This window comes from Oncorhynchus mykiss, chromosome 18 (genome assembly GCF_057628025.1).
Source record: "Oncorhynchus mykiss isolate SJ-2025 chromosome 18, ASM5762802v1, whole genome shotgun sequence".
Classification (NCBI taxonomy): domain Eukaryota; kingdom Metazoa; phylum Chordata; class Actinopteri; order Salmoniformes; family Salmonidae; genus Oncorhynchus; species Oncorhynchus mykiss.
The window spans coordinates 62,789,815-62,802,174 of NC_143039.1; the positions used below are offsets into that span (position 1 = coordinate 62,789,815).

The following is a 12,360-nucleotide window of genomic DNA, read 5'->3' on the forward strand; positions in this document are numbered from 1 at the left end:
AAGAGCAGAGGATAGCCAGAGAAGTGCAGTGATGAAGGGAGCATATGGAACAAGGGATAGAGAAGAGTGGAAGGAGAGGGGAGGTGAGCCAGCGAACTACCAGAGACTAAGGGCAGCTCATTGCTCAGAGTGCCCAGAGAGGAGACCTGCTGTATGTGGAAACATAGTCTTGGGTTGCCATACCTCCAAAATCACGTCATTGTCACGCCTCCCTTGGAGGTCTGCAGAATTTTGTATTGCAAAAACGGTTTGAATGGTCCACTGGCTCCCAGTGGCAAGATTTGAATTTGTTGTAACATTTTAATTAAACTTCTTGACGCACAGATCCCTTTAGCGGGATCATTTTCATCAACAACCGCTGAATTGCAGAGCACCAAATTCAAATAAAGTTACTAAAAATGTTTATATTCATGAAATCACAAGTGCAATATAGCAAAACACAGCTTAGCTTGTTGTTAATCCACCTGTCGTGTCAGATTTTGAAAATATGCTTTACAGCGACAGCAATCCAAGCGTTTGTGTGAGTTTATCGATCACTAGACAAAACATTATGAACACCTAGCATCAAAGTAGCTTGGTCACGGAAATCAGAAAAGCAATACAATTAATCGCTTACCTTTGATTATCTTCGTATGGTTGCACTCACGAGACTCCCAGTTACACAATAAATGTTCCTTTTGTTCCATAAAGATTATTTTTATATCCGAAATACCTTCATTTGTTTGGCGCGTTATGTTCAGAAATCCACAGGCTTGAGCGGTCACGACATCGCAGATGAAAATTCCAAATAGTATCCCTAATGTCCACAGAAACATGTCACACGTTTTTTATAATCAAACATATAATCGATAATATCGATAATATATCAACCGGCACTGTCTCTTTTTCAGTAGGAGAGGGAGAGTCGATGGCTAACCCACTGTGTTGCGCGAGCAAAACTCATGGGAACACCAAGCAATGTTATCTTTCGCGCTCATTTTTCTAAATATAAGCCTGAAACTATGTCTAAAGACTGTTGACACCTTGAGGAAACGATAGGAAAAGGAATCTGGTTGATATCCCTTTAAATGGAGCGAAGGCAGGCTATGGAACATGGAGCTTTCAAAATAGAGGCCACTTCCTGGTTTGATTTTCCTCAGGTTTTCGCCTGCAATATCAGTTCTGTTATACTCACAGACAATATTTTGATAGTTTTGGAAACGTTAGAGTGTTTTCTATCCTAATCTGACAATTATATGCATATTCTAGATTCTGGGTCTAAGAAATAGGCCGTTTACTTTGAGAACGTTATTTTTCCAAACATAAAGATAGTGCCCCCTAGCTTCAAGAGGTTGAACCCTCTCAACAAACGCCAATAGAAGGGCTGCTGTGTGCTATGTTCGTCATTGTTTTCCATCTGGGAAGTTGTTGTTGCCTATGCTAGTTTCAAGTGCTAGTTTTCAAGTTATCAAGTGTAGTCTACAGTCCGCAATTAATATTTATTGAAATTGAAGGTGGATTACGCTGTTAAAGTCAAAACGGCACAAAAGTTCCAAACCACTCTGGTGGCAAACACACTTTTTTCCTTGTCTCCATTCGTCCACATGTCTTATGGCTGTGCTTTGCTACCATCTAAAATATTGTGAAGATAGCCCCTTATTTAGTTTTTTAAGGGACCAAAAAACAGAGGCAGTGGAAGAACTTATTCAAGTAAGTAAAATTATGTATTATTCGCTAGCTAGCCACTTTTGAGGCCAGGGATCATTGACTAGATTCAAATTACAAATAATTTGTTGACTGCAAATTGACCGCAAGAAGCCCAAACAGATATAATGTTTGACTAAATCCAAATCATTTCACGCCCTGCTTACATTTGTATACGATCACGTGTCTCTCTATCATGCGTGGGAATAATTGGGAAGAGATTTCTTACATTAAAATGACTTGGAGCTGATTTCCTGGTGTTTTTAATGAAAATGTAAATATCAAAAAATATTATTATTTATTTATTTGTTTTCTCACAAAACTAGGGGGACCAAATGAAATCACCCGCGGGCCAAATTAGGTCTGCAGGCTGCCAGTTAGGGAACACTGTTGTAGGCTAACTCAACTGAGCTGCTAACTAAGTTAATTACATGTCATTAGCTGGTTAGCTAGCTAATAGGAAGTTATCTTAATATAATCATTGTAAATTAAGAACACAGTCTGCATATACATTTGTAGATAACAGCTATGGAAGAAGGTGAAATTACAGCTCCAACTGTCGGTAAATGGAGAGTGTAGGTTACTCAAAAGGGCAGGTTATTTTGTGGAGGACATTATTATTTGCTGCAAGTGAAGATCTTTGAAGTGAGGGTGTGGTTATCCCTGTCTCTCTGCCTCCTGCTTTAAGGAGGTGTAGTCCCTGTCTCTCTGCCTCCTGCTTTAAGGAGGTGTAGTCCCTGTCTCTCTGCCTCCTGCTTTAAGGAGGTGTAGTCCCTGTCTCTCTGCCTCCTGCTTTAAGGAGGTGTAGTCCCTGTCTCTATGCTTCCTGCTTTATGGAGGTGTAGTCCCTGTCTCTCTGCCTCCTGCTTTAAGGGAGGTGTAGTCCCTGTGTCTCTGCCTCCTGCTTTAAGGAGGTGTAGTCAGTCCTTGTCTCTCTGACTCCTGCTTTAAGGAGGTGTAGTCCCTGTCTCTCTGCCTCCTGATTTAAGGAGGTGTAGTCCCTGTCTCTCTACTTCCTGATTTAAGGAGGTGTAGTCCATGTCTCTATGCTTCCTGCTTTAAGGAGGTGTAGTCCCTGTCTCTATGCTTCCTGCTTTATGGAGGTGTAGTCCCTGTCTCTCTGCCTCCTGCTTTAAGGAGGTGTAGTCCCTGTGTCTCTGCCTCCTGCTTTAAGGAGGTGTAGTCAGTCCCTGTCTCTCTGACTCCTGCTTTAAGGAGGTGTAGAAACATCAGGGTATTCTAGGGCAGGGTTGGGATTTCAACTTATGTCAATTCTAATCATTAGAGAGCTTCTGAAAACCAACAGTCGCAAAACAAAAACTACAGAGGATGAAAAGGGAGGAGAGGAAATTGTCCTTTTTTCACACCCTTGGATGCATCCACTTTATGTTTCGCACACACACACACACACACACACACACACACACACACACACACACACACACACACACACAGTGGTGGTTTCCCCTCTTGCACCTGATCAGGGTTCTGTAAATGTTTGGTGGTGGTAACATGAGGATGAAACAATAAATTAAAGCAAACAGGCCCAGCTGAGCTCTGACAGGTAAAACAAACATTAAGCCAGTAACACGTTAGCCCAGACCCAGACCTGGCACGGCCACCATGGCACCTGGGTGGGTCCAAAAACACACTTAAAAACATAGAGCACACACACATATCCAGTAAACACACGAAAGGACACATACAGTACACACACAAACACACACACAAACACACACGCATGGATGCTACACATCGATTTGAATGACATCCTTGGCTGTCCTCATGGCACTCAACTTAGGCTGTTGAACATTGAACACTGGCAGTAGAGTTCTAATGCTACCTAAGCCGACCCACTGGCAGTAGAGTTCTACTACTAATCAGACCAACCCACTGCCAGTAGAGTTCTAATATTAATCAGACCAACCCACTGGCAGTAGAGTTCTAATACTAATCAGACCAACCCACTGGCAGTAGAGTTCTACTACAAACAGACCAACCCACTGGCAGTAGAGTTCTAATATTAATCAGACCAACCCACTGGCAGTAGAGTTCTAATGCTACCTACCTAGACCGACCCACTGGTAGTAGAGTTCTAATATCAATCAGACCAACCCACTGGCAGTAGAGTTCTACTACTAATCAGACCAACCCACTGGCAGTAGAGTTCTAATATTAATCAGACCAACCCCCTGGCAGTAGAGTTCTAATGCTACCTACCTAGACCGACCCACTGGTAGTAGAGTTCTAATATTAATCAGACCAACCCACTGGCAGTAGAGTTCTAATATTAATCAGACCAACCCACTGGCAGTAGAGTTCTAATGCTACCTACCTAGACCAACCCACTGGCAGTAGAGTTCTAATATTAATCAGACCAACCCCCTGGCAGTAGAGTTCTAATGCTACCTACCTAGACCGACCCACCGGTAGTAGAGTTCTAATATTAATCAGACCAACCCACTGGCAGTAGAGTTCTAATATTAATCAGACCAACCCACTGGCAGTAGAGTTCTAATGCTACCTACCTAGACCGACCCACTGGTAGTAGAGTTCTAATATTAATCAGACCAACCCACTGGCAGTAGAGTTCTGATATTAATCAGACCAACCCACTGGCAGTAGAGTTCTAATGCTACCTACCTAGACCGACCCACTGGTAGTAGAGTTCTAATATTAATCAGACCAACCCACTGGCAGTAGAGTTCTAATATTAATCAGACCGACCCACTGGCAGTAGAGTTCTGATATTAATCAGACCAACCCACTGGCATTAGAGTTCTACTACTAATCAGACCAACCCACTGGCATTAGAGTTCTACTACTAATCAGACCAACCCACTGGCAGTAGAGTTCTACTACTAATCAGACCAACCCACTGGCAGTAGAGTTCTACTACTAATCAGACCGACCCACTGGCAGTAGAGTTCTAATGTGACCTACCTAGACCGACCCACTGGCATTAGAGTTCTACTACTAATCAGACCAACCCACTGGCATTAGAGTTCTACTACTAATCAGACCAACCCACTGGCATTAGAGTTCTACTACTAATCAGACCAACCCACTGGCAGTAGAGTTCTACTACTAATCAGACCGACCCACTGGCAGTAGAGTTCTAATGTGACCTACCTAGACCGACCCACTGGCATTAGAGTTCTACTACTAATCAGACCAACCCACTGGCAGTAGAGTTCTACTACTAATCAGACCAACCCACTGGCAGTAGAGTTCTACTACTAATCAGACCGACCCACTGGCAGTAGAGTTCTACTACTAATCAGACCGACCCACTGGCAGTAGAGTTCTACTACTAATCAGACCAACCCACTGGCAGTAGAGTTCTACTACTAATCAGACTGACCCACTGGCAGTAGAGTTCTACTACTAATCAGACCGACCCACTGGCAGTAGAGTTCTAATGTGACCTACCTAGACCGACCCACTGGCATTAGAGTTCTACTACTAATCAGACCAACCCACTGGCATTAGAGTTCTACTACTAATCAGACCGACCCACTGGCAGTAGAGTTCTACTACTAATCAGACCGACCCACTGGCAGTAGAGTTCTAATGTGACCTACCTAGACCGACCCACTGGCATGGTTTCAGATAAGCAGAGATGTGAAAATTATCCTGCTTCATCTCTGTATCAAGTTTTATTTGTCATTCAAGAGAATATGATTTTGTTTTCCAGAATGACCAAAACTCTCTCTCTCTCAATTCAATGTCAATTTAAGTTGCTTTATTGGCATGGGCAACATCTCTCTCTCCAATGACCATAATCATTAATTCATCTCTCCACCTCTCCTTTTTCTCATTCTCTCCATTCCAGTTGTTAGTGGCTGAGCCTGGAGCCTGGGAGCCTAATGACCATGCTGTTGGCTCCTGTCTGTGTGCTTCTGCTGCTGGGAGGCCGTGTCCTTGGGGGAGGCTACCCCCCCATGCCCCAGATGAAGTACATGCAGCCCATGATGAAGGGCCCCGTGGGACCCCCCTTCCGAGAGGGCAAGGGACAGTACCTTGGTGAGTATGTGTGTACTGGATGTGTGTTTGTAAGTGTGTGTGTAATGTATGTGTGTGTGTCTTTTTGGTTTTACTATCTAAACAAGGACAATTCGGATAATTGGGGACATTTCGCCGGTCCCCACAGGGAAAAAGGCTATTTTAGGCTTAGGGGTTAGGTTTAGGGTTAGTGTTAGAGTTAGGTTAAGGGTTAGGTTTAGGGGTTAGGTTTAGGCTTAGGGGTTAGGTTTAGGGTTAGGGTTAGAGTTAGGTTAAGGGTTAGGTTTAGGGGTTAGGGAAAATACATTTTGAGCGGGAATCAATTGTTTGGTCCCCACGAGGATAGTGAAACAAATGTGTGTGTGTGTGTGTGTGTATGTGTGCGTGTGTGTGCATGTTTGTGTGTGAAGTACGTCACCCAGTGTTAAAGGTATGCAGAGTGAACAGATGCTAACATATGGAAATGTTTTACGATGATCATACTATGGATCCTTTAGCTAATTTTAGGACCCCTTTATGTAAAAAAAAAAAAAAAAAAAAAAAAAAAAAAAAGACAATCTAAAGAAATATGTGATCAAATATTGAATTTGGCCTTTATTACTATAGCCTGTTGATGAATAACACATTCATAAATTCGCCAAAAATGTATCTAAGAAATAAGGTTTTGAAGTGTCTGTCCTATATTTAGGAGATATATGAAATATATAAGAAAGCTCAGCAAATATATATATATTTTTCTTTATATATATATATACAGTACCAGTCAAAAGTTTGGACACACCTACTCATTCAATGGTTTTTCTTTATTTCTACTATTTTCTACATTGTGGAATAATAGTGTAGATATCACAACTATGAAATAACACATATGAAATCATGTAGTTTGCAAAAAAGTGTTAAACAAATCAAAACAGATTTTATATTTGAGATTATTCAAAGTAGGCACCCTTTGCTTTCATGACAGCTTTGCACACTCTTGGCATTCTCTCAATCAGCTTCATGAGGTATTCACCTGGAATGCATTTCAATTAACAGGTGTGTCTTGTTAATTTGTGGAATTTCTTTCCTTCTTAATGCATTTGAGCCTACCAGTTCTCCTTTGCCTAGATAATCCATCCACCTGACAGATGTGGCATATCAAGAAGCTGATTAAACAGCATGATCATTAAACAGGTGCACCTTGTGCTGGGGACAATAAAAGGCCGCTGTGCAGTTTTGTCACACAACACAATGCTACAGATGTCCTAAGTTTTGAGGGAGCATGCAATTGGCATGCTGACTGAAGGAATGTCCATCAGAACTGTTGCCTGAGATTTAAATGTTAATTTCTCTTCCATAAACTGCCTCCAATATAATTTTTGAGAATTTGGCAGTATGTTCAACCAGACCTCCACATTCGGCTTCTTCACCTGCGGAATCGTCTGAGACCAGCCACCTGGAAAGCTAATGAAAATGTGAGTTTGCACAATCAAAGAATTTATGCACAAACTGTTAGAAAGTGGTTGCTCATCAGCGTGCTCATAGTCCTCACCTAGGTCTTGACCTCACTGCAGTTCGGCGTCGTAACAACTTCAGTGGGCAAATGATCAGCTTCAATGGCCACTGGCATGCTGGAGAAGTTTGCTCTTCAAGGATGAAATCTGGTTTCAACTGTACCGGGCAGACGGCAGAAGGCGGCTTGTGGGGGAGCTATTTTCTGATGTCAACAAACACAATTGCATTTTATTTATTGCAATTTGAATGCACAGAGATACCGTGACAAGATTCTGATCCTGACGAGATCCCGCTGCCATAACCTCATGTTTCAGCATGATAATTCACGGCCCCACGTCGCAAGGATCTGTACACAATTCCTGGATGCTGAAAATGTCCCAGTTCTTCTATGGCCTGCATACTCACCAGAGATGTCACCCATTGAGCATGTTTGGGATGCTCTGGATCGCCGTGCAGGACAGTGTGTTAACATTCCCACCACTATCCAGCAACTTCACACAACCAATCAAGAGGAGTGTGACGAGAGTCCATAGGCCACAATCAACAGCCTGATCAACTCTATGTGAAGATGTGTCGCGCTGCGTGACGTCACACCAGACACTGACTGTTTTTTTTATCCACCTTCCTGCATATTTTTAAGGTATCAGTGACCAAAAGATGCATATCTGTAATCCCAGTCATGTGAAATCCACAGATTATGGCCTAATGAATGTATTTCAATTGACTGATTTCCTTATATGAACTGTAACTCAGTAAAATCTTGGACATTGTTGCATGTTGCTTTAATATTTTTGTTCAGCGTAGTTTTTTGGCCAAACCGTTCGGATGCTACAGAGGTTTTCGTGAGAAGATCTGACAAACACCGCAGTAGCTCAGCCGCCTTCTACTGCAGATGCGAAAGGCCGACACAGGCAGACATGATGGATTGAGACGCAGCCCAAGCTGATTTCTCTATCTTAAACTGACGGGTTTTGATGGGATTCTTTTGTTGTGTTATTTAGATTGACATAGGGGAGAGTCAATAGACTCTTAACGATTAACCTATAGCTTTAACCTTACATAGAAGCCTCTGCATGTATAAGCCACAGCCATGATTGAATGCATATGAATGCTAAGATGTGCCTCGCAGCTTCTGTGTTGAGTGGTTTTCGGAAGCTCAGGGTCAGAAAAATTGACTAAATGTATAGCAGAGAGATGAGACAAAAGAGATGAGAAGGGAAAAGATGAGGAGCGTGGGAAAAGAGGAGGAGCATGGGAAAAGAAGAGGAGCATGGAAAAAGAGGAGGAACATGGGAAAAGAGGAGGAACATGGGAAAAGAGGAGGAGCATGGTAAAATAGGAACATGGGAAAAAAGCAGGAGCATGGTAAAAGAGGAGGAACATGGGAAAAAAGCAGGAGCATGGGAAAAGAGGAGGCACATGTGAAAAAAGCAGGAGCATGGTAAAAGAGGAGGAACATGGGAAAAGAGGAGGAACGTTGGAAAAGAGGAGGAGCATGGGAAAAAGGCAGGAGCATGGGAAAAAAGCAGGTGCATGGAAAAAGAGGAGGAGCATGGGAAAAGAGGAGGAGCATGGGAAAAGAGGAGGAGCATGGGAAAAGAAGAGGAGCATGGGAAAAGAGGAGCAGCATGGGAAAAGAGGAGCATAGGAAAAGAGGAGGAACATGGGAAAAGAGGAGGAGCATGGGAAAAGAGGAGGAACATGGGAAAAGTGGAGGAGCATGGTAAAAGAGGAGGAACATGGGAAAAGAGGAGGAGCATGGGAAAAGAGGAGGAACATGGGAAAAGAGGAGGAGCATGGTAAAAGAGGAGGAGCATGGGAAAAGAGGAGGAACATGGGAAAAGAGGAGGAACATGGGAAAAGTGGAGGAGCATGGGAAAAGAGGAGGAACATGGGAAAAGTGGAGGAACATGGGAAAAGAGGATGAGCATGGGAAAAGAGGACGAACATGGGAAAAGAGGACGAACATGGGAAAAGAGGAGGAGCATGGGAAAAGAGGAGGAGCATGGGAAAAGTGGAGGAACATGGGAAAAGAGGATAAGCATGGGAAAAGTGGAGGAACATGGGAAAAGAGGAAGAGCATGGGAAAAGAGGACGAACATGAGAAAAGAGGATGAGCATGGGAAAAGAGGAGCAACATGGGAAAAGGGGACGAACATGGGAAAAGAGGAGGAGCATTGGAAAAGAGGATGAGCATGGGAAAAGTGGAGAGGAGGCACTAGAGGAGGGGATGGAGAGAACAAAGTGGAAGGAGAGGAGAGGGAGAAGTAGGTCTGTGAATGGAAATTGGATGATTAGAAATAGGGAAATGTTGATGATGACAGAGCCATAGAGAACTTTATGTTCCCTGACAGTGAAAGTGAGGGTGACAATGTCCCTCTCTTCTAGGAAAACAGAGAGATAAGTTAGATAAAATAAAGAAGCCAACGCTCCCCATATCTTTCATTGTAGACAGAGGGGGTAAAAGTTCAGCACTTACAATGGTTAGCATGTGATTACAATGGTTAGCATGTGATTACAATGGTTAGCATGTGATTACAATGGTTAGCATGTGTAGGATGTAAACTGTAAATGTAAGCAAAGCAATGATGGTTTTCCCTAATTTCTTAGAAATTGTGAGTTCAGATAGAGTTATCTCACTTAGTTCAACTCAATATACACTCCCAATATAGTTACCCTGCTTTGTTATAGCAGTCTTTACCAACCTTAGCTATTGATCCATCCAAATCCATTTTCTTGTATTGCAATCCCAAATGAGGTCGCCAGTAGCACTTCGCTGCCTCGCCCAGATGGCCAGTAGTACCTCATGATCTACAGTATATACAGTAAAATATCCAAACATTGTTTCAACAGTACAAAGTACAGGTAAGACAAAATATTATCAGAAACAGACATTAAAGAGTGACTGCCCCTAAAAAAGCAACGTCTTGTTTTGATAGCGACCTATGTGGCATTGATATGAGTCAAAAACAGATATTATAGTGCAAAAATTGACTACAAAGTGTAAATAGGATAATTTTGGCCATGAAGTCAGTTTCATCTTAAACTGAGATTTGCGAGATTATAGGACAAAATCATGTCACAGAATGATTAGTACTGTAACAGTTTTCCTTGGGTTTATTTATATCCTGCCCACATCTGGCAGAACTCAACCCACTGGACACAGACGTCAATTCAACGTCTATTCCACGTTGGTTCAATGCAATTTCATTGAAATGACGTGGAAACAACGTTGATTCAACCAGTATGTGCCCAGTGGGAAGTAATCATCAATTCGGCGCACAGCTGCAAGTTCAGCCCCCCTTAAAAAAAAACATCCCACACAGAGAAGAAACAGTATAAAACATCCATATATCTATTTCTCCCTCAACTCCGTCCAGGTTGTGTATTTGATGTGGAGGTCATCCCAGATTGAGACAGGACAGACACACATATTTGTGTTGTAATGCCTTTGCTTTATTTGTCCTTCGTGGGCAGTAAAAATGCTCAGAGACTGTGGCTCCTTGCTCTCTCTGGGTCTAGTAGGACTTGGCAGGTCTTCAATAGGTCTGATGGGGTTCTGATTGCCACTGTTTACTGAGCTCCTCTGGGCTCCGCTAGGCTCTGCGCTGTGTTTGTGTGTGTGTTGGTGTGTGTGAGTGTGTGTAAGGATCTGGTAGGCCTTGTTCCTCCCACCATCTGGTTGCTGTTACCAGTGATTTTCACGTAGACTAAGACAGTCAAGCACTGTGTTTGTGTATGGTTGTGTGAGAAGGAGATGGAGAAGCGGAGATGTCCCTGCATATGCCTCTCTCTTTCGCTCTCGCTCTCTCTGTTGTTATGTAATGCGTTAGTGAGAGTGCTGCGTAAGTGAGACACAGGCATCTGCGTCTCCAGCCAGGTCACACGTGATACAAGTCAGTATTCGACATCCATCCATGTCTGAGGCCGTCGGGAGATTATGTGGAAACCTGCCACTAGGGGCAACAGTGAGCATTGTTACCTTCAAGTCGGTTTTGGTATTGCTAAAGCATTGTGGACGGGGATGGCAGATGGCGTGAACACTTGCCTCTAATTACAAAGGTTGCACGTTTGAAATACAGCAAAGAAAGTTTTTTAGTGTGTTTTAAAAAAGGTCTATCCCAACCCTTTAACCCTTACTATTCGGAGTTAATGCCTAACCTTAAGATTTCAGGGGTTAATGCCTAACATTAACCTTAAACAATTTGGCGTTTGCAACAACTTCGAAATTTGAGAAACATGGATGAACGTCTTATTCTGACATGAGACTGTGAGAGCTAGTAGTGCGTTTCACAATGTTTTCCCCCACAGAGGAGCTAAACAAACAGGAGCCTAACGACCAGTGGTTTCTCTGTCAGCTTCCCATAACCAAACTTGCCCCCAACCATGTACCATATTTCATGTCGAGTGCCTTTTGAACCGAGAGTCACTCAACATATCGTAGATCAGTTTATTCTATGGGGGACAAGGGGCCCTAGCTACCTCAGAACAAATTCCTTTCATGACAGGCATGTTTTCAACATCTCACCATGAAATGTTGTTTGAGAAGAGCAAATCCCAGTTGTTAAAATCAAAGAAAATTCCTGAGGAGGACGTCCATTCCCATGGCCATGAACATAGGCTACCTGAAGTTTTGGCTTGAGGTTGATCCTATGCCAGCATAAAGCAGGCCTGTACCCTGCTTTTAGAGTTTAATGATGGCTTGGAATCAACAAGTGGGAGCCTTATCAGCTATGCTGAACCTTAACACACTTGTTGTTGTCTTTGGGAGCCTAGTTCAAATGGCATACAGCTACCTCCACCTAGTGGCCATGAGACTACATTTCATTTGCATAACCTTACGCACAATTGAAATAACTGGGCACAATAAGGCATAACTGGGAAATCAAAACCCTTTAGTATTGCTCAATAGTTAATACCTGTATATAAGTTAATTTATGTAAAAAATTGCCAACAAACCATTTGGATTATGTTTAAAGGGGCAATCTGTGGATCAAACAACAAAGCAGTCACCTGGCATTGATTTGGTAAATAATGAGGCTGGAGAAATGTAAATTCATAAACAGTGCTATGGATGCAAGGAACTGGCCATCCATTAAATCCCAATTACAGTTTTAACCACGTTTTGAGGCGAACAGTGTTTGTTTAGCTACAATTACATTGTTTATCAACAAAGGA

The 12,360-nt window shown here is 42.7% G+C and overlaps 1 protein-coding gene across 1 annotated transcript in view; it reads left to right on the forward strand.

Moving 5' to 3' along the window:
* Window positions 1–12,360, forward strand: part of LOC110496553 (uncharacterized) — a 123,967-nt gene that overhangs the window by 85,988 nt on the left and 25,619 nt on the right. Inside the window, exon 2 of the mRNA XM_036953301.2 lies at window positions 5,519–5,709. Coding sequence (XP_036809196.1) covers window positions 5,553–5,709 — 157 coding nt within the window. The 5' untranslated portion in view covers window positions 5,519–5,552. The remainder of the gene's footprint in view (window positions 1–5,518; window positions 5,710–12,360) is intronic.